At 48.4% G+C, this 22,361-nt stretch overlaps 1 protein-coding gene across 1 annotated transcript in view; it reads right to left on the bottom strand.

Annotated features, from left to right (window-relative positions):
• Positions 1 to 694: 694 nt before the first annotated feature.
• Positions 695 to 22,361, bottom strand: part of LOC124613564 — a 68,645-nt gene continuing 46,978 nt past the window's right edge. Inside the window, exon 5 of the mRNA XM_047142278.1 lies at positions 695 to 14,835. Within this exon, the coding sequence (XP_046998234.1) occupies positions 1,450 to 14,835 (13,386 nt within the window). The 3' untranslated portion in view covers positions 695 to 1,449. The remainder of the gene's footprint in view (positions 14,836 to 22,361) is intronic.

Here is a 22,361-nt window from a genome sequence, read left to right as displayed (position 1 = left end):
ACAACTCCTCCTTCACCGTAAAGGACTTCTTGGATAGAAATAACCAGCAATTTATACAGTCAACAACCTGTAATTGCTCAGAATGTAGCCATGTATCAGTTGAACAAAAAATTTCAGAAACAGTCAGACAATCTTTTGTTCAACTGACACAGTCGACTTCATAACGTTAACAGTGAATATGATATACGGAACATGGAACTAACGAAATATATTGGAACACGAATGTAAGTGAACGAGACATGTTTTTGTGTTTAATACAGTTTCTTATAAATTTTACAGTTGCAGCCGTACGTGAGATTAATTTGGGTGCAGTGCATGAGAATAAAAATCTAAATATTCCCATATAAAGCAAAGAAATGAACTCTCAAAAGAATACCTTATTTAAACATGAAATTTGCTAACCGTTGCAGCGAAAGCTCGAGAGTTGCTTTTGATACCTTATCAGAAAGGTCAACAACTGATCAAAAAGCCCATTTGGCGCATTTTATGACTAAAGGAATATTCATTGTTGATTAATTTATTAGTGAAGAGACTGGATGGGACGCGGTAGAAGGGGAATATACAACCTAGTGAGTTGGAGACAGTATTCACATACGCAGATGAAGGCAGTTCTCTTGGATTTTTCTGAAACAAGTGTAGATAGATTTATCGAAGAAGTAGGATCTACATGTAAAATGTGTTAATACTACACATATATTTGTACAACAAAATTTTATTTTGTTTTTGTTTGATGCTACAGCGATTAATGCACCTTAGTCATAAACAAAAGCCGAAAAATTCTGTAATAAACTTATTGAAATAAATTATCCATGTAAATCAGATTAAAAAAGGTCATGTTTTAAAGTTTACAAACGAGTAAAGGCAAATAGGCAAACTCTCAACCGTGATTTGAAAGTAACCACAAAGCAAAATCAGTATTAATCATGAGGTTTAAAATAAACATTTTAAAGACAGCAACATGGGAATAAAAATGTTCTTATAAAAACAGTACAACCAGTAAGCTCTACCAATCACTAAATTTTTAATAAAATATATCTTCATCTGTTGTTAAAAATCCTTACAACATAACTATGTTAGATTTGTCTTTCCAAGGCAATCAACAAATGTGTAACGAGGGACGGTTACATACTATCACAGTTTAGCCACCAGAAGGTTATTAGCATTAATAATGGAAGAATAAGGAACCGCGATACCCATTTTAGCACAAGAGGATGTGGCAGTAAAGGCCCAAGACATACTGTTGAAACACTATACTGGAGATTATTGCCGTCGTGTTCCTTGTATACGTTTGTGTCTGTGGGGAGGGAGAATAAGAGAACGTTGCTACGGTTTATTAAGGGTTATGATTTCAAAAATTACAAAGCAATCATTGCTTGTACAGTCTTGTGCGAAAGGCTGTCCGAACCGCAAGTATCTCTCGGTATCGGAGGAACATAAGGGTAAAAAAGATTAATTCGAACCGACTGGAGCATAGAACTTGTGCTTTGGAGTGTCGCGTTTGTGCTTGAACGGCGAGTCTTTAGTGTCGAGCAAACTCGCGGGGCAAGGACCTGTGTTCCTTGGAACGTATTCGTTTTTGTATGACGAGGCGATTATGGTGGATGAAGAGTCGCCGAGGCTGATGTGCGACGTATTGGACCTCCTGGTGACACGCTCGTTTCGCACCACTGTAGAGCTGTTGCCATTGCTGATGAAGTTTCCATAGGCCCTGGCTTCGCTTTGCCCGTGGAACATGCCTCCACCCACGGATAAGTTATCTTGTCGGACGATTCGTTCTGTGCGGGACAGCTGGTTCTGGTGCTGCTGCTGCTGCTGCTGTTGGTTGTAGGTCGAGGAGCGTCGCACAGCTCCGTGCTGCTGGTGCTGGTGATCGACACTGATTACCGAAGAGACATTGTCGCGTGTCTGCTGGCCCTGCCGGTGCAGGGCACTCAGGCTTCGCCTGTCCTGGCTCTGTGACGAGTTGCTGATAAACTGGCCTGTTTCGTGCAGGTTGCTGATGCTCTTTCTTTGTGCGGACGCTGCAGTGGAGATGGTGTGCAGGGCTTCCGTCGACGTTGTCATGCTCTTCCGGTGGAGCACGGCGTTGCTCAAGTCTGCTGACGTGGATGAGATTATGCTCTTGCGGTGATGGCCAGTCTTGGCGACGGCCGCATCCCCGGGTGACTTCCCGGCGGGTGACGAGCCGCTGATGGCCTCCATGAACTCACTGCTGCTAGCGTGAGTTCTTGAACCTCCGCGTGTGGTCTCACTCACAGACGAATGCTGTTGGCTCTGGAGTGTACGTTCACTGGTGGACGATACTGATTCCTGGGTCATGCGCGAAGAGCTAGTCTTTTCTATGTGTGTCGCACTTTCGGATTTTGACACCTGAGAAGCGTTTACCTTCGACAAGTGTGTCGCACTCTCAGATCTTGACACCTGCGAAGCATTTGCCTTTGACACATGTGTCGCACTCTCGGATCTGGAAATTTGTGAAGCATTTTGCTTTGACACGTGCGTTGCGCTTTCGGATGTCGAAATTTTCCTGTTATCCGACACGTGTTGGGCCGAATGTTGCTGTACTTTATCAACTGACGATGTTAGTAGAGTACTCTTAGAGCTCGCCTCCTGCTGTGTTACCTTCGTCTGTGAAGTCTTTGCTTCTTGGCCTCTCATAGTTTCGGTACATTCTCTCGTAACTGTAACAACTGTACCGTCGGCTAACGTCTTCTTTTCTGTCGTAGTAGACTTTTTAGTGTCCTGAATGGTCTTTCCACCATCAACGACATCCGATACACGTTTTTCTGTTTTATAGTTAGCTCTGTTGGTCGTAGTTATAATAATATTTTCATCTCCGAGCGAAATCTGAGAATCCATATGCCGTCTTTTATTGATTGTAGCTCTAGATGACGCCGATTCTCGTCTCTGGCCTTGGAAAGTATCTTTACTTGTCGTTTTCAAGTCCATTGTGCCACTTCCCACAGAAAGCGTGTCAGCATGTTTCTTGACTTCGGCTCTCTCACCTTTTACGACTGTGTACTGCGATTTCTGGGTTGTTCTACCCTGGAACTCTCCACCAACTTTTAGATTGTCTTGAGGTTTTCGGATGGAAGGACGCTCTCCAGCCCCTGGTTTGAAATCGTCTTTCGATCTTGGACTTCCTTCAAAAGAACCTTCCAACTTAAGGTTATCTTGGTATTTTTTAACTTCTGCCCTGTCTCCTTTAACTGGTTTGAAATCATCGCTTGAGCGTTTATCAGTAAAGTCTCCCTCTATACGGAGGTTATCCTCATACCTCTTAATATCAGCACGCTCTCCCTTTACTACAGTGTAATCGTCTCGCGATCGGTGGATGTCAATGCGCCCTTCAACTTTGAGATTGTCAGTATGCTTCTTAACTTCTGCGCGGTCTCCTGTAGTAGGCTTAAAAGCATCACGCGTTGTGGGGGAAGCTTCAAAAGTTCCTTCGACCTTGAGATTGTCTCGATGAACTACAACTTCAGCCCTCTCACCTTTAACAACATTGTAGTCATCACGTGTACGTTTACTCTCAAACTTCCCTTCAACTTTGAGATTGTCAGTATGCTTTTTAATTTCCGTCCTCTCCCCTTTCACAACAGCATAATCGTCTCTGCTCCTTCGTTCTTCGAACGACCCCTCCATTCGGAGATTGTCAGTATGTTTCACAATATCGGCCCTTTCGCCACGTACAATGGTATACTCGTCCTTAGATTTCCTTCGGCTTTCAAACTCCCCTTCAGGCTTCAGATTATCCACAGGTTTCTTAACGTCATATCTTTCACCTTTGGTTGGTTTGAATTCATCTTTGGATCTAGGTGAACCCTCAAAGGGACCTTCTGGTTTCAGGTTATCCTTTGGCTTCTTCACATCAGCTCTCTGTCCAGGGCCAAATTTCTGTCGCTCTGGGCGATCAAAGTCTCCTTCAAGTTTCAAATTATCAGGATGTTTCACAATTTTAGGTCTTTCGACAGGACCATATTTCTTTTGCTCTGGCCGCTCAAACTCGCCTTCTGGTCGGAGATTGTCCTTTGGCTTCTTCACCTCAGCCCGATCACCAGGTCCCACCTTTTGTGGCACACGTCGTTCAAAGTCACCCTCGAGTTTGAGATTATCAGGATGTCTGACAGGAGAGGGTCTCTCTCCAGGCCCATACCTTACTTGCTCAGGACGCTCAAACTCACCTTCAGGTTTCAGATTATCCTTCGGTTTCTTAACTTCAGCTCTCTCACCAGGACCAACTTTCTTTGGTTCAGGACGATCAAACTCGCCTTCCAGTTTCAAATTATCAGGATGCCTCACGATTTCTGGCCTCTCACCAGGACCATATCCCTTCTTCTCAGGTCGCTCAAATTCACCTTCAGGCCGCAAATTATCCCTTGGCTTCTTGACTTCGGCCCTCTCACCAGGTCCCACCTTCTGTGGCACTCTTCTCTCAAAGTCGCCTTCGAGTTTGAGGTTGTCAGGATGCCTAACAGGTGAGGGTCTCTCTCCAGGCCCATATCTTTCCCGTTCAGGACGTTCAAACTCTCCTTCAGGTTTAAGATTATCCTTCGGTTTCTTAACTTCAGCTCTCTCACCAGGACCAACTTTCTTTGGTTCAGGACGATCAAACTCGCCTTCCAGTTTCAAATTATCAGGATGCCTCACGATTTCTGGCCTCTCACCAGGACCATATCCCTTCTTCTCAGGTCGCTCAAATTCACCTTCAGGCCGCAAATTATCCCTTGGCTTCTTGACTTCGGCCCTCTCACCAGGTCCCACCTTCTGTGGCACTCTTCTCTCAAAGTCGCCTTCGAGTTTGAGGTTGTCAGGATGCCTAACAGGTGAGGGTCTCTCTCCAGGCCCATATCTTTCCCGTTCAGGACGTTCAAACTCTCCTTCAGGTTTAAGATTATCCTTAGGCTTCTTAACTTCAGCCCTCTCTCCTGGACCTACTTTCTTCGGTTCAGGACGATCAAACTCGCCTTCCAGTTTCAAATTATCAGGATGTCTAACGATTTCTGGCCTCTCGCCAGGGCCATACTTTTTATGCTCTGGCCGCTCAAACTCCCCTTCTGGTCGCAGATTGTCCTTTGGCCTCTTCACTTCGGCTCTCTCGCCAGGACCTACCTTCTGTGGCACTGGGCGCTCAAAGTCGCCCTCAAGCTTGAGGTTGTCGGGATGCCTGACAGGTGAGGGACGTACCCCAGGCCCATAGCGTTCTGGTTCAGGCCGTTCAAAGTCGCCCTCGGGCCTAAGATTGTCCTTGGGTCTTTTAACATCGGCTCTTTCTCCTCTCACGGGTTTGAACTCCTCCTTCGACCGTGGAGAGCCTTCAAACTCACCTTCTGGTCTTAGGTTATCTGTAGGCCGTTTTACATCAGCACGCTCTCCCCTTGTTGGTTTGTAATCAACTCTATTTTTAGGTGTGCCCTCAAATTCACCCTCAGGTCGGAGATTGTCTTGTGGTCTTCGTACTTCTGCACGTTCTCCTCTTACCACCACATAGTCATCCCTCCTGGTGTCAATGAACTCTCCTTCCATCCGAAGATTATCCTCATAGCGCTTGATCTCAACTCGCTCAATGTTGACTGCTTGATAGTCATCTCTGGATCGGCGTGTTTCCATCGTGCCTTCAACCCTCAGATTGTCTGTTCTCTTAACGATGTCATGACGCTCTCCTCTCACCACTTGATAGTCGTCTCTGGTGCGAGAGTCGACAAAATCACCTTCTACCTTCAAGTTATCGGCGTGCCTCACCACTGGTGCTCTCTCACCCCTTGTTGGTGTGTAGTCATCACGCGACCTTGGTCCTCCAAACTCTCCTTCTGGCCTCAGATTGTCATTGTGCTTGACAACGGGAGCTCGCTCACCTGGCCCATATCGTGGTTTCTCTGGTACCTCGAAATCTCCCTCCATCTTCAGATTGTCCTTGGGCTTTCTGACCTCTGCCCTCTCTCCAGGACCAACCTTCTGTGGTGTTGGCCGTTCAAAGTCGCCTTCAAGCTTCAAATTGTCAGGATGCCTGACAGGTTCCGTTCTCTCTCCAGGTCCATACCTCACAGGCTCTGGCCTTTCAAAGTCTCCCTCAGGACGTAGGTTATCCTTTGGCTTCTTGACATCTGCCCTTTCTCCCCTGGTTGGCTTGAAGTCGTCCCTAGATCGTGGAGTACCTTCAAACTCGCCTTCGGGTCTCAGGTTGTCTGTTGGCTTTCGCACATCTGCACGATCTCCTCTCGTTGGCCTGAAGTCGTCCCTTGAGCGTGGTGTGCCTTCGAACTCACCCTCAGGTCGCAGGTTGTCTTCAGGCTTCTTGACTGGAGCTCGCTCACCAGGTCCTACCTTCTGTGGAGTTGGTCGTTCGAAGTCTCCCTCGAGCTTCAAGTTGTCTGGGTGCCTGACCGGTTCAGCTCTCTCCCCTGGACCATATGGCGCTGGCTGGCGCTTCTCAAATTCTCCCTCAGGGCGCAGATTGTCTTTAGGTTTCTTCACATCAGCTCTCTCACCTCTTGTTGGCTTGAACTCGTCTCTGGATCTCGGAGTTCCTTCAAAGTCTCCCTCAGGCCTGAGATTGTCGGTTGGCCTCTTCACATCAGCACGCTCTCCTCTTGTGGGCTTGAAGTCATCTCTGGAACGAGGTGAGGCGTCAAAATCACCCTCAGGCCGCAAGTTGTCTTTGGGCTTCTTCACATCTGCTCGTTCTCCTGGCCCAACCCTCTGTGGCTCAGGCCTTTCGAAATCGCCCTCCAGCCTCAGATTGTCAGGGTGTTTCACTGGTGTAGCTCGTTCTCCTGGACCATACCTCACTGGCTCTGGTCTCTCAAAGTCGCCCTCAGGCCGTAAATTGTCCTTGGGCTTTTTGACATCGGCCCTTTCACCTCTTGTTGGCTTGAAGTCGTCCCTTGACCGTGGAGACGTGTCAAACTCGCCTTCTGGTCGGAGATTGTCCTTTGGTTTCTTGACTTCAGCCCTCTCACCAGGTCCCACCTTCTGTGGCACTGGGCGCTCAAAGTCTCCCTCAAGCTTGAGGTTGTCAGGATGCCTGACAGGTGTTGGTCTCTCTCCAGGCCCATACCTTTCCCGTTCAGGGCGTTCAAACTCTCCCTCAGGTTTAAGATTATCCTTAGGCTTCTTAACTTCAGCCCTCTCCCCAGGACCAACTTTCTTTGGTTCAGGACGATCAAACTCGCCTTCCAGTTTCAAATTATCAGGATGTCTCACGATTTCTGGCCTCTCACCAGGGCCATACCTCTTATGCTCTGGCCGTTCAAACTCCCCTTCTGGTCGCAGATTGTCCTTTGGCCTCTTCACTTCGGCTCTCTCGCCAGGACCTACCTTCTGTGGCACTGGGCGCTCAAAGTCGCCCTCAAGCTTGAGGTTGTCGGGATGCCTGACAGGTGAGGGACGTTCCCCAGGCCCATAGCGTTCTGGTTCAGGCCGTTCAAAGTCGCCCTCAGGCCTAAGATTGTCCTTGGGTCTTTTAACATCGGCTCTCTCTCCCCTCATGGGTTTGAACTCCTCCCTGGATCGTGGAGTGCCTTCAAACTCGCCTTCTGGACGTAGGTTGTCTGTCGGTCGTTTCACATCTGCGCGCTCTCCTCTCGTTGGCTTGTAGTCATCTCTGTTTCTAGGTGTGCCCTCAAAGTCTCCTTCAGGTCGGAGATTGTCTTGCGGTCTTCGTACTTCTGCACGTTCTCCTCTTACCACCACATAGTCATCCCTCCTGGTGTCAATGAACTCTCCTTCCATCCGAAGATTGTCCTCATAGCGCTTGATCTCAACTCGCTCAATGTTGACTGCTTGATAGTCGTCTCTGGATCGGCGTGTTTCCATCGTGCCTTCAACCCTCAGATTGTCTGTTCTCTTAACGATGTCATGCCGCTCTCCTCTCACCACTTGATAGTCGTCTCTGGTGCGAGAGTCGACAAAATCACCTTCTACCTTCAAGTTATCGGCGTGCCTCACCACTGGTGCTCTCTCACCCCTTGTTGGTGTGTAGTCATCACGCGACCTTGGTCCTCCAAACTCTCCTTCTGGCCTCAGATTGTCATTGTGCTTGACAACGGGAGCTCGCTCACCTGGCCCATATCGTGGTTTCTCTGGTACCTCGAAATCTCCCTCCATCTTCAGATTGTCCTTGGGCTTTCTGACCTCTGCCCTCTCTCCAGGACCAACCTTCTGTGGTGTTGGCCGTTCAAAGTCGCCTTCAAGCTTCAAATTGTCAGGATGCCTGACAGGTTCCGTTCTCTCTCCAGGTCCATACCTCACAGGCTCTGGCCTTTCAAAGTCTCCCTCAGGACGTAGGTTATCCTTTGGCTTCTTGACATCTGCCCTTTCTCCCCTGGTTGGCTTGAAGTCGTCCCTAGATCGTGGAGTACCTTCAAACTCGCCTTCGGGTCTCAGGTTGTCTGTTGGCTTTCGCACATCTGCACGATCTCCTCTCGTTGGCCTGAAGTCGTCCCTTGAGCGTGGTGTGCCTTCGAACTCACCCTCAGGTCGCAGGTTGTCTTCAGGCTTCTTGACTGGAGCTCGCTCACCAGGTCCTACCTTCTGTGGAGTTGGTCGTTCGAAGTCTCCCTCGAGCTTCAAGTTGTCTGGGTGCCTGACCGGTTCAGCTCTCTCCCCTGGACCATATGGCGCTGGCTGGCGCTTCTCGAATTCTCCCTCAGGGCGCAGATTGTCTTTAGGTTTCTTCACATCAGCTCTCTCGCCTCTTGTTGGCTTGAACTCGTCTCTGGATCTCGGAGTTCCTTCAAAGTCTCCCTCAGGCCTGAGATTGTCGGTTGGCCTCTTCACATCAGCACGCTCTCCTCTTGTGGGCTTGAAGTCATCTCTGGAACGAGGTGAGGCGTCAAAATCACCCTCAGGCCGCAAGTTGTCTTTGGGCTTCTTCACATCTGCTCGTTCTCCTGGCCCAACCCTCTGTGGCTCAGGCCTTTCGAAATCGCCCTCCAGCCTCAGATTGTCAGGGTGTTTCACTGGTGTAGCTCGTTCTCCTGGACCATACCTCACTGGCTCTGGTCTCTCAAAGTCGCCCTCAGGCCGTAAATTGTCCTTGGGCTTTTTGACATCGGCCCTTTCACCTCTTGTTGGCTTGAAGTCGTCCCTTGACCGTGGAGACGTGTCAAACTCGCCTTCTGGTCGGAGATTGTCCTTTGGTTTCTTGACTTCGGCCCTCTCACCAGGTCCCACCTTCTGTGGCACTGGGCGCTCAAAGTCTCCCTCAAGCTTGAGGTTGTCAGGATGCCTGACAGGTGTTGGTCTCTCTCCAGGCCCATACCTTTCCCGTTCAGGGCGTTCAAACTCTCCCTCAGGTTTAAGATTATCCTTAGGCTTCTTAACTTCAGCCCTCTCCCCAGGACCAACTTTCTTTGGTTCAGGACGATCAAACTCGCCTTCCAGTTTCAAATTATCAGGATGTCTCACGATTTCTGGCCTCTCACCAGGGCCATACCTCTTATGCTCTGGCCGTTCAAACTCCCCTTCTGGTCGCAGATTGTCCTTTGGCCTCTTCACTTCGGCTCTCTCGCCAGGACCTACCTTCTGTGGCACTGGGCGCTCAAAGTCGCCCTCAAGCTTGAGGTTGTCGGGATGCCTGACAGGTGAGGGACGTTCCCCAGGCCCATAGCGTTCTGGTTCAGGCCGTTCAAAGTCGCCCTCAGGCCTAAGATTGTCCTTGGGTCTTTTAACATCGGCTCTCTCTCCCCTCATGGGTTTGAACTCCTCCCTGGATCGTGGAGTGCCTTCAAACTCGCCTTCTGGACGTAGGTTGTCTGTCGGTCGTTTCACATCTGCGCGCTCTCCTCTCGTTGGCTTGTAGTCATCTCTGTTTCTAGGTGTGCCCTCAAAGTCTCCTTCAGGTCGGAGATTGTCTTGCGGTCTTCGTACTTCTGCACGTTCTCCTCTTACCACCACATAGTCATCCCTCCTGGTGTCAATGAACTCTCCTTCCATCCGAAGATTGTCCTCATAGCGCTTGATCTCAACTCGCTCAATGTTGACTGCTTGATAGTCGTCTCTGGATCGGCGTGTTTCCATCGTGCCTTCAACCCTCAGATTGTCTGTTCTCTTAACGATGTCATGCCGCTCTCCTCTCACCACTTGATAGTCGTCTCTGGTGCGAGAGTCGACAAAATCACCTTCTACCTTCAAGTTATCGGCGTGCCTCACCACTGGTGCTCTCTCACCCCTTGTTGGTGTGTAGTCATCACGCGACCTTGGTCCTCCAAACTCTCCTTCTGGCCTCAGATTGTCATTGTGCTTGACAACGGGAGCTCGCTCACCTGGCCCATATCGTGGTTTCTCTGGTACCTCGAAATCTCCCTCCATCTTCAGATTGTCCTTGGGCTTTCTGACCTCTGCCCTCTCTCCAGGACCAACCTTCTGTGGTGTTGGCCGTTCAAAGTCGCCTTCAAGCTTCAAATTGTCAGGATGCCTGACAGGTTCCGTTCTCTCTCCAGGTCCATACCTCACAGGCTCTGGCCTTTCAAAGTCTCCCTCAGGACGTAGGTTATCCTTTGGCTTCTTGACATCTGCCCTTTCTCCCCTGGTTGGCTTGAAGTCGTCCCTAGATCGTGGAGTACCTTCAAACTCGCCTTCGGGTCTCAGGTTGTCTGTTGGCTTTCGCACATCTGCACGATCTCCTCTCGTTGGCCTGAAGTCGTCCCTTGAGCGTGGTGTGCCTTCGAACTCACCCTCAGGTCGCAGGTTGTCTTCAGGCTTCTTGACTGGAGCTCGCTCACCAGGTCCTACCTTCTGTGGAGTTGGTCGTTCGAAGTCTCCCTCGAGCTTCAAGTTGTCTGGGTGCCTGACCGGTTCAGCTCTCTCCCCTGGACCATATGGCGCTGGCTGGCGCTTCTCGAATTCTCCCTCAGGGCGCAGATTGTCTTTAGGTTTCTTCACATCAGCTCTCTCGCCTCTTGTTGGCTTGAACTCGTCTCTGGATCTCGGAGTTCCTTCAAAGTCTCCCTCAGGCCTGAGATTGTCGGTTGGCCTCTTCACATCAGCACGCTCTCCTCTTGTGGGCTTGAAGTCATCTCTGGAACGAGGTGAGGCGTCAAAATCACCCTCAGGCCGCAAGTTGTCTTTGGGCTTCTTCACATCTGCTCGTTCTCCTGGCCCAACCCTCTGTGGCTCAGGCCTTTCGAAATCGCCCTCCAGCCTCAGATTGTCAGGGTGTTTCACTGGTGTAGCTCGTTCTCCTGGACCATACCTCACTGGCTCTGGTCTCTCAAAGTCGCCCTCAGGCCGTAAATTGTCCTTGGGCTTTTTGACATCGGCCCTTTCACCTCTTGTTGGCTTGAAGTCGTCCCTTGACCGTGGAGACGTGTCAAACTCGCCTTCTGGTCGGAGATTGTCCTTTGGTTTCTTGACTTCGGCCCTCTCACCAGGTCCCACCTTCTGTGGCACTGGGCGCTCAAAGTCTCCCTCAAGCTTGAGGTTGTCAGGATGCCTGACAGGTGTTGGTCTCTCTCCAGGCCCATACCTTTCCCGTTCAGGGCGTTCAAACTCTCCCTCAGGTTTAAGATTATCCTTAGGCTTCTTAACTTCAGCCCTCTCCCCAGGACCAACTTTCTTTGGTTCAGGACGATCAAACTCGCCTTCCAGTTTCAAATTATCAGGATGTCTCACGATTTCTGGCCTCTCACCAGGGCCATACCTCTTATGCTCTGGCCGTTCAAACTCCCCTTCTGGTCGCAGATTGTCCTTTGGCCTCTTCACTTCGGCTCTCTCGCCAGGACCTACCTTCTGTGGCACTGGGCGCTCAAAGTCGCCCTCAAGCTTGAGGTTGTCGGGATGCCTGACAGGTGAGGGACGTTCCCCAGGCCCATAGCGTTCTGGTTCAGGCCGTTCAAAGTCGCCCTCAGGCCTAAGATTGTCCTTGGGTCTTTTAACATCGGCTCTCTCTCCCCTCATGGGTTTGAACTCCTCCCTGGATCGTGGAGTGCCTTCAAACTCGCCTTCTGGACGTAGGTTGTCTGTCGGTCGTTTCACATCTGCGCGCTCTCCTCTCGTTGGCTTGTAGTCATCTCTGTTTCTAGGTGTGCCCTCAAAGTCTCCTTCAGGTCGGAGATTGTCTTGCGGTCTTCGTACTTCTGCACGTTCTCCTCTTACCACCACATAGTCATCCCTCCTGGTGTCAATGAACTCTCCTTCCATCCGAAGATTGTCCTCATAGCGCTTGATCTCAACTCGCTCAATGTTGACTGCTTGATAGTCGTCTCTGGATCGGCGTGTTTCCATCGTGCCTTCAACCCTCAGATTGTCTGTTCTCTTAACGATGTCATGCCGCTCTCCTCTCACCACTTGATAGTCGTCTCTAGTGCGAGAGTCGACAAAATCACCTTCTACCTTCAAGTTATCGGCGTGCCTCACCACTGGTGCTCTCTCACCCCTTGTTGGTGTGTAGTCATCACGCGACCTTGGTCCTCCAAACTCTCCTTCTGGCCTCAGATTGTCATTGTGCTTGACAACGGGAGCTCGCTCACCTGGCCCATATCGTGGTTTCTCTGGTACCTCGAAATCTCCCTCCATCTTCAGATTGTCCTTGGGCTTTCTGACCTCTGCCCTCTCTCCAGGACCAACCTTCTGTGGTGTTGGCCGTTCAAAGTCGCCTTCAAGCTTCAAATTGTCAGGATGCCTGACAGGTTCCGTTCTCTCTCCAGGTCCATACCTCACAGGCTCTGGCCTTTCAAAGTCTCCCTCAGGACGTAGGTTATCCTTTGGCTTCTTGACATCTGCCCTTTCTCCCCTGGTTGGCTTGAAGTCGTCCCTAGATCGTGGAGTACCTTCAAACTCGCCTTCGGGTCTCAGGTTGTCTGTTGGCTTTCGCACATCTGCACGATCTCCTCTCGTTGGCCTGAAGTCGTCCCTTGAGCGTGGTGTGCCTTCGAACTCACCCTCAGGTCGCAGGTTGTCTTCAGGCTTCTTGACTGGAGCTCGCTCACCAGGTCCTACCTTCTGTGGAGTTGGTCGTTCGAAGTCTCCCTCGAGCTTCAAGTTGTCTGGGTGCCTGACCGGTTCAGCTCTCTCCCCTGGACCATATGGCGCTGGCTGGCGCTTCTCGAATTCTCCCTCAGGGCGCAGATTGTCTTTAGGTTTCTTCACATCAGCTCTCTCGCCTCTTGTTGGCTTGAACTCGTCTCTGGATCTCGGAGTTCCTTCAAAGTCTCCCTCAGGCCTGAGATTGTCAGTTGGCCTCTTCACATCAGCACGCTCTCCTCTTGTGGGCTTGAAGTCATCTCTGGAACGAGGTGAGGCATCAAAATCACCCTCAGGCCGCAAGTTGTCTTTGGGCTTCTTCACATCTGCTCGTTCTCCTGGCCCAACCCTCTGTGGCTCAGGCCTTTCGAAATCGCCCTCCAGCCTCAGATTGTCAGGGTGTTTCACTGGTGTAGCTCGTTCTCCTGGACCATACCTCACTGGCTCTGGTCTCTCAAAGTCGCCCTCAGGCCGTAAATTGTCCTTGGGCTTTTTGACATCGGCCCTTTCACCTCTTGTTGGCTTGAAGTCGTCCCTTGACCGTGGAGACGTGTCAAACTCGCCTTCTGGTCGGAGATTGTCCTTTGGTTTCTTGACTTCGGCCCTCTCACCAGGTCCCACCTTCTGTGGCACTGGGCGCTCAAAGTCTCCCTCAAGCTTGAGGTTGTCAGGATGCCTGACAGGTGTTGGTCTCTCTCCAGGCCCATACCTTTCCCGTTCAGGGCGTTCAAACTCTCCCTCAGGTTTAAGATTATCCTTAGGCTTCTTAACTTCAGCCCTCTCCCCAGGACCAACTTTCTTTGGTTCAGGACGATCAAACTCGCCTTCCAGTTTCAAATTATCAGGATGTCTCACGATTTCTGGCCTCTCGCCAGGGCCATACCTCTTATGCTCTGGCCGTTCAAACTCCCCTTCTGGTCGCAGATTGTCCTTTGGCCTCTTCACTTCGGCTCTCTCGCCAGGACCTACCTTCTGTGGCACTGGGCGCTCAAAGTCGCCCTCAAGCTTGAGGTTGTCGGGATGCCTGACAGGTGAGGGACGTTCCCCAGGCCCATAGCGTTCTGGTTCAGGCCGTTCAAAGTCGCCCTCAGGCCTAAGATTGTCCTTGGGTCTTTTAACATCGGCTCTCTCTCCTCTCACAGGTTTGAATTCCTCCTTTGATCTGGGTGTCATGTCGAATTCTCCCTCTGGTTTGAGGTTATCCTTTGGTTTTTTCACTTCAGCTCTGTCGCCTTTGGTTGGGTGGTAGTCGTCTCTGGACCTTGGAGTTCCTTCAAATTTTCCCTCAGGTTTTAGGTTGTCCTTAGGTTTTCGTACCTCTTCTCTTTCACCAGTTGTTGGCTTATAATCGTCCTTTGACCGTGGGGTGCCTTCAAATGTTCCCTCTGTTTTTAAGTTGTCTTTTGGTTTCTTTACCTTCGCCCTCTCACCTTTTCCTGGTTTGTAATCGTCTCGTGATCTTGGAGTACCGTCAAAAGTTCCTTCTGGCCGAAGATTGTCTTCTGGTCTCTTTACGTCAGCTCGCTCTCCTCGTGTAACTTTGTAGTCGTCTCTACTCACAGGGGTGCCGCTGAACGTTCCTTCTAGTATCAAATTGTCTTTGTGATGTTTTTGTACTTGTCTAGCTTCGGTGATCATTTGTTTTTTAAATTCAGACCCACTTGTTGTTTCGAAGAATTGTTCCCCATCCTGTTTTGTCCATGTCCTTCTGCGTGTTGGGCTCTCTCTACGACCCACCTTCTCGGTAAAGTCTACCTGAGTAGATGATTCGAATGACATATCTCCTTCGACTAACAGATTGTCCTGATGTCTTTTTATAACGGGCCTTTCAAACGTTAGCGGTTTGAAGTCTTCTTTTTGTTGGGAGGTCCCCTGAAATCAATAGAAATTAAAATTAAGTTTATCTTCACATCCTGAAAGTAGTGATGGTAATGATGATTATGATAACGATGACGATGATGATGATGATGATGATGATGATGATCGTGATGTTTGTGTGACAAGGTTTAACGTCTTTCCTTCACCATATTTTAATATTATTCATTATTTTTTGTGTATTGTTAATGATTTGAAACTCTGTTGCAAGAAATTTTGTATGTTTTTATATTTGACAAACAATAGACTGTTGAGAAACTGGATAAGGCAGTATTCTTGCTTTTACATTTTTACACAGATGTATTATCACACAATTAACATATCTAACGACACTAGAATGACTGATGTCAGTGTTTCAAAATAAAATTATAACACTCGAAGAACATGACTTTAGTTCTGCAATGTTTTGTGATTATTTTTTCTGTTATGTTACTTCGGTGGTAGACCTCTTTGGTGGAACGTGGGCAAGGTCGTTGACGACATCTGCTTGTACATGTACATCAATTCCGTGCAAATCACTGCAAATAGCATGACATAAAGGACTTTTTATTGTTCCATGTACTACAGATTTTTTCCTTTCTGTTCACGAATAGATTCTGAAAAAAAAGATTCTTTTTACGATTGTCTAAAGTCGGAAGAAAAATTAGAACTTAACGTGCAATCGTTGACTGGACATACCTGAACGCCAGTCGCTCTGATGAGGTCGAGCCCAGAGTCTTAATCACTGGGTCACTCGCTCGGCACGCTTAGCTTGCGGTTATTAGTCTAATTTGATCTTTACAGTTTCTATAGTGGATGTTAACACATGTGAATGGGGGCTTTTTGGTCGTATACTGCTAGTGTACAGCTCTCAGGTTTCCAGACGAGTGAGTGTCATACTCGTGATCTTCTGGCGAAGTATCAATATATTACGAATGTCCTCATATTTTTCCCCCCGGAGGGGCGGAGGGAGGGGGGAGTGGCGCCTCCCAGTCTGGGTGGTGGCAGGTGTTATATCTTGTGCCGCCTGCAGCCGTCTGAATAACATGGGGAATAAGCTACAACCCTGTGTTCCTCCCTTCATAGCTAGTCCTCTTTACGTTTCCTTCGACCCTTTTTGTTGCAGGATGGTTTGTATACAAGTTGTGAATAAACTTTATTCTCAATGACTTCGAATTCTAAAGAATTTCCCCAACGGTCACGGAAGTTATTAATAATACACACATCAAAAAAGTTTTGCAGCACTCCGGTTCCAGGAGCTCCTGAAGACAGACGTTGACTGTGGATATTGTATCAAAGACACAGTCGCTTTGACTGTTCAGAGATGTCACTAAATCCGCCCAAAGATCTAAACAAACATGCATGAGCAGCGCCTGTTAGACGGAGGGGATCCGACAGCCCATCAGTTCCAGTCATTCCACCAGGAAGGAGGTACACGACTCCTGTTGTGTGCCTAGACAGTCAATACGGCGGTTTCGTAGCGTCCTCATTGCTACTTTGTGCTAGGAAGAGCTTTCAACACGGGAAGTGTCCAGACGTCTCGGAGTGAACCAAAGCGATGTTGTTCGGACGTGGAGGAGATACAGAGAGACAGGAACTGTCGATGACATACCTTGCTCAGGCCGCCCAAGGGCTACTACTGCAGTGGATGACCGCTACCGGCGGGTTATGGCTCGGAGGAACCCTGACACCAACGCCACGATGTTGAATAATGCTTTTCGTGAAGTCACAGGATGTCGTATTGCGACTCAAACTGAGCACAATAGGATGCATGATGCACAACTTCACTCCCAACGTCCATGACGAGGTCCACCTTTGCAACAATGACACCATGCAGCGCGGTACAGATGGATCCAACAACATGCTGAACGGACCGCTCAGGATTGGCATCACGTTCTCTTCACCGCTGAGTATCGCATATGCGTTCAATCAGACAATCGTCTGAGACGTATTTGGAGGCTGAACGTCTTAGACACACTGTCCATCAAGTGCAGCAAGGTGGAGGGTCCCTGCTGTTTAGGGGTGGCATTATGTGGGGCCGACGTACGCCGCTGGTGGTCATGGAAGGCGCTTTAACGGCTGTACGATACGTGAATGCCATCCAACGACCCATAGTGCAACAACATCAGCAGCATATTGGCGAGGCATTCGTCTTCACTGACGACAATTCGCGCCCCCATCATGGACATCTTGTGAATGATTTCCTTCAGGATAACGACGTCGCTCGACTGGAGTGGCGAATGTTCTCCAGACATGAACCCTATGGAACACGCCAAGGATAGATTGAAAAGGGCTGTTTATGGACGACATGACCCACCAACTACTCTGAGGGATCTACGCCGAACTGCCGTTGAGGAATGGGACAATCTGGACCAACAGTGCGTTGGTGAACTTGTGGATAGTATGCCACGGCGAATACAGCCATGCAACAATGCAAGAGGACGTGCTACTGGGTACTAGAGGTACCGGTGTGTACAGCAATCTGGACCACCACCTCTGAAGGTCTCGCTGTATGGTAGTACAACATGCAATGTGTGGCTTTCATAAGCAATAAAAAGGACGGAAATGATGTTTATGTTGATCTCTATTCCAATTTTCTGTACAGGTTCCGGAACTCTCGGAACCGAGGTGATGCAAAACTTTTGGTGGTTGACGAATACTGATGCTGCTTCACGGTTAATGTTGGGTACAAAATCCGTAAGTCTGGAGTTCAATACTGATTTAGATTTATGATTTTTTCCGTCAGATGGCGCTGTTTTCATGCCTGGCAACAATCTGTCAGTATGAAAAATGAGAAGGCGCACCATAGTTCTGAGTTCTTGTTAAATTGTGTGTTTGCCTTATAACAGGCTGCGTGAATCAGTTCAGATGTCGAAAGAAGGCGAGGGCGTACCACCCCCATACCTAGCTAAGCACTGCGTTATTCACACCAGCTTTACCTCTTATCCCGTCAGCAGACGGCGACTTAGGCCGAGGACCATCCTACGATCAGAGCTCCAAGATACTGAATGGGTTAAATGGTTTACAAAACTTTAATATTTACGGCTGGTGATAAAGGACTTGAAGATGCGCATAAGGCACTTGTGAATGCAGAGCAGAGGTAGATCTAGGGGCTACATCTGCTTCTACACTTACGCCTACGAGGTGTAAACGGTAGCTGTTTACAACGTACCGCAGTTCTGTTGAGGAAGTCGGGACAGCTTGACGTAGAACTGTGGTGTATCAAGATGGGAAACAACCTCAAATTGGCCCATAGAAGCCACTTAAACTACAGTGCCTGCGCGAGAATTTGACTTAATCGACGTGAATATTAAAAATCCTGTGTCCATGCACATACAAAATGTAAATATGACATGTGTCTAAAATTTTATCTGAAAATACTGTGAATTTTAACACCATAAAAATGGCATTTAAGTAGTTTACTATGAAACGACTGTGCTTTTAAGCGTTACGCTTAGATCGAATAGTACACGTAATTAGTTTCTGCATACGTTTTGTAGAAGTCTTTTCTCTTTCATTATCCTCACAAGAAAGTTTAAATTAATCCCTTAGAGAGGGAGACGATACTGAAAATGTCCGATAGCGCGCATGCGCTGGCGTGTATGCGGATTTGTAGGCTAATGTGAGACGGTTTCGCAGGTTGGTAGACCACAAGTATCGTATATCAAACTGTTCAGATACAGTGCTACGTTGCAAACATTTTTCGTTTACGCTGCAGACACTCAGCAAGCCACATTACAGTGTGTGCTGTAGGGTACCTCTGTTACCAGTATCATTTCCCTGCTTCTTCGTTCCATTGTGAGAAGAACGATTGTCTATCATCATTGGCATGAGCTATAATTTTGCTCATTTTCTGTTTGTTGTCATTTCGCGAGACATATGTGGCAGGTTCTCTGAACGTACTCTCTCGGAATATCAACAGTAACATTCTCCGTGCTGCACAGTGCCTCTGTTCTGGCGACTGCCATTGAACCTTATTGAGCATCGCGTTGACCAAATGATCCTGCGACGAAGTGCCGCTCTTCGGTGAATCTTCTCTCTCTCTTTTATTGAGGGGAGACGTTCGTGAAAAACACATATTATTCGAAAGGTGCATCAAATTCACAATTCTGAAGACACGGCTGTGAAATTTTGTACCAAGCTTTACATGAAATTAACGTATTTCCTGTTAAGTTGCTGGTATTATATATATTTAACTTTTTCAATGAAATTTATCAATTTTATTTAAAAAATAACATGTGTACCTTTTCATAGAAACTATTCAAGAGATTTCTTCAAAACTTTCTCTGTTTTATCTCACTGCATTTCAAGAGATTTCTACAAAACTTTCTCCGTTTAATCTCTTTGCGTATACTAAACTTCTCTATGAGTTTTTTTATATATCGGACAGGAGGATTTTAATATTTTTTTAAAAATTATAATTCTGTAAGTACAGTATAAAATTTATGCAAAATTCCCATATCCCAGCTTACACTCAGAATATCAAAATTTACTCCTGGGACAGCATTTATTCGGTTAATAGAAATAAGTGTTCAAAATTACATAATTCTAGCCGTCGTAGATTCTGAGAAAAAGGTACATAAACCTTATAAAACATAATTTTCAGGAAATCCGATTTAAAGTTTAACCTGACGTTGTTTTTCTTATGTCATTCTTCAGAATCTCCCAGATTTGTCTCAGGGTCCTCTTTCCCTTCAAGGATTCTCTTCTGGTTTCTTGTTTTTAGCCTTATTTCCTTTACCAGGTGTTCAGTTGACTTTTCAGCTGCAGAGAGGCGCTGTAAATCTATTCCTCTCAAGATGTCTTGAGTGAAATTTGCTATTTTAAAGCCCATTCTTTCTAATAGCTTCATCGTCCTTACGTACCCTCCATTAAATGCAAGAATCGAACACGTGCGTTAATCTTCGTCGGTAACACAAGACAAAACGAGAATTATTTCTTCAAAAACAAAGCAGCTGGTCTGTTATTGTTTCTAACAAACGGAACAGAGGCACAGATGATTATCAAACTAAAGAGCATATACCACAGTCTTTTACATGTATCCTATGCAAGTTTGCTTGTAAGCAATCCACGGAATCATTGCTCACCGAGCTACACTCCTGGAAATTGAAATAAGAACACCGTGAATTCATTGTCCCAGGAAGGGGAAACTTTATTGACACATTCCTGGGGTCAGATACGTCACATGATCACACTGACAGAACCGCAGGCACATAGACACAGGCAACAGAGCATGCACAATGTCGGCACTAGTACAGTGTATATCCACCTTTCGCAGCAATGCAGGCTGCTATTCTCCCATGGAGACGATCGTAGAGATGCTGGATGTAGTCCTGTGGAACGGCTTGCCATGCCATTTCCACCTGGCGCCTCAGTTGGACCAGCGTTCGTGCTGGACGTGCAGACCGCGTGAGACGACGCTTCATCCAGTCCCAAACATGCTCAATGGGGGACAGATCCGGAGATCTTGCTGGCCAGGGTAGTTGACTTACACCTTCTAGAGCACGTTGGGTGGCACGGGATATATGCGGACGTGCATTGTCCTGTTGGAACAGCACGTTCCCTTGCCGGTCTAGGAATGGTAGAACGATGGGTTCGATGACGGTTTGGATGTACCATGCACTATTCAGTGTCCCCTCGACGATCACCAGTGGTGTACGGCCAGTGTAGGAGATCGCTCCCCACACCATGATGCCGGGTGTTGGCCCTGTGTGCCTCGGTCGTATGCAGTCCTGATTGTGGCGCTCACCTGCACGGCGTCAAACACGGATACGACCATCATTGGCACCAAGGCAGAAGCGACTCTCATCGCTGAAGACGACACGTCTCCATTCGTCCCTCCATTCACGCCTGTCGCGACACCACTGGAGGCGGGCTGCACGATGTTGGGGCGTGAGCGGAAGACGGCCTAACGGTGTGCGGGACCGTAGCCCAGCTTCATGGAGACGGTTGCGAATGGTCCTCGCCGATACCCCAGGAGCAACAGCGTCCCTAATTTGCTGGGAAGTGGCGGTGCGGTCCCCTACGGCACTGCGTAGGATCCTACGGTCTTGGCGTGCATCCGTGCGTCGCTGCGGTCCGGTCCCAGGTCGACGGGCACGTGCACCTTCCGCCGACCACTGGCAACAACATCGATGTACTGTGGAGACCTCACGCCCCACGTGTTGAGCAATTCGGCGGTACGTCCACACGGCCTCCCGCATGCCCACTATACGCCCTCGCTGAAAGTCCGTCAACTGCACATACGGTTCACGTCCACGCTGTCGCGGCATGCTACCAGTGTTAAAGACTGCGATGGAGCTCCGTATGCCACGGCAAACTGGCTGACACTGACGGCGGCGGTGCACAAATGCTGCGCAGCTAGCGCCATTCGACGGCCAACACCGCGGTTCCTGGTGTGTCCGCTGTGCCGTGCGTGTGATCATTGCTTGTACAGCCCTCTCGCAGTGTCCGGAGCAAGTATGGTGGGTCTGACACACCGGTGTCAATGTGTTCTTTTTTCCATTTCCAGGAGTGTAGTAGTGAAGCGCTATTTTAAAAAGTGGGCGTGGCAGGAGCGTCGCGTCACAAATTTAATTATGTTTCAGCCGTTTTATCGTTGAAACTTTAGGAACTTATTGCCCATGAGTTCTACTAATATATAAAAAATAAACTGAAAATCGAAATTTTCGGTCAATTTCGTGAACGTCGCCCTTAATCCTGTTTGGTAAGGGCCCCAGAATGGTGAAAACTACGTACCAGTCAGTCCAGCAAGTGTTTTATAAGGCACTTTCTTCGTTTGTAATTTATGTTTCCTTGAGATTCTTTCATTGAAACTCAACCTGGAATCTACTTTGGCTACAACTAACTTTATGTGGTCGTTTCACTTTTCAGAGGGCTAGTCCTAGGTATTTTACGATTGTTTTTGTCTCCAGTGATTTTTGACCAATAAGGCAATCGAACAGTAATGAATCTCTTTCTCTATTTACGCATAATATGTTACTTTATGTTCAGGGCCAGCTGCCAGTCCCTGCTCAATCATTTATCCCCCGTAGGTCTTCATGTAGCGAAATGCGGAAAGACATACGAAAGATCGTCGATTACACTATTGGCGACAAATCATTGAATACAGTAACCACCGTGAAATGCCTAGGAATAAACTCCCAGAGCGAGGTGAAGTGAAATATTTTTCCTGGTCTTTATCCCGTATCTTCACGGGGTCTGAATGTTGATATGGATTTTGCAATGTTACAGTCAGATTCACGACCGATGGCGGTTCGCGCTGATCTAGGCAAGAACGGGAATTGTGTTGTTGCCGGTTCCAAGCAACAGCTCCGGTACGCATGTAATATTCGCGCAAACTGAGTTTACACTCCAGGTGATGGCTGATGGGAGCGACTGTAAATGGAAACTGCCTTTACGGTCGCTCCTATCGTCCACTGCACCGAGTGTCAACTTAGTCTGCGCGAATATATTGCAGGTCCTTCGCGCTAGAAGAAAGCTTGTATATTGCAAATTGTATCTTTTGCTTGCTTCTGTAGAATTTGTTGCTTGCCACTACAAGC

The sequence above is a fragment of the Schistocerca americana genome, chromosome 4 (genome assembly GCF_021461395.2).
Source record: "Schistocerca americana isolate TAMUIC-IGC-003095 chromosome 4, iqSchAmer2.1, whole genome shotgun sequence".
NCBI classification, from domain to species: domain Eukaryota; kingdom Metazoa; phylum Arthropoda; class Insecta; order Orthoptera; family Acrididae; genus Schistocerca; species Schistocerca americana.
The sequence above is the reverse complement of the archived record's forward strand: the minus strand, read 5'-3'. Positions and strand labels throughout refer to the sequence as shown.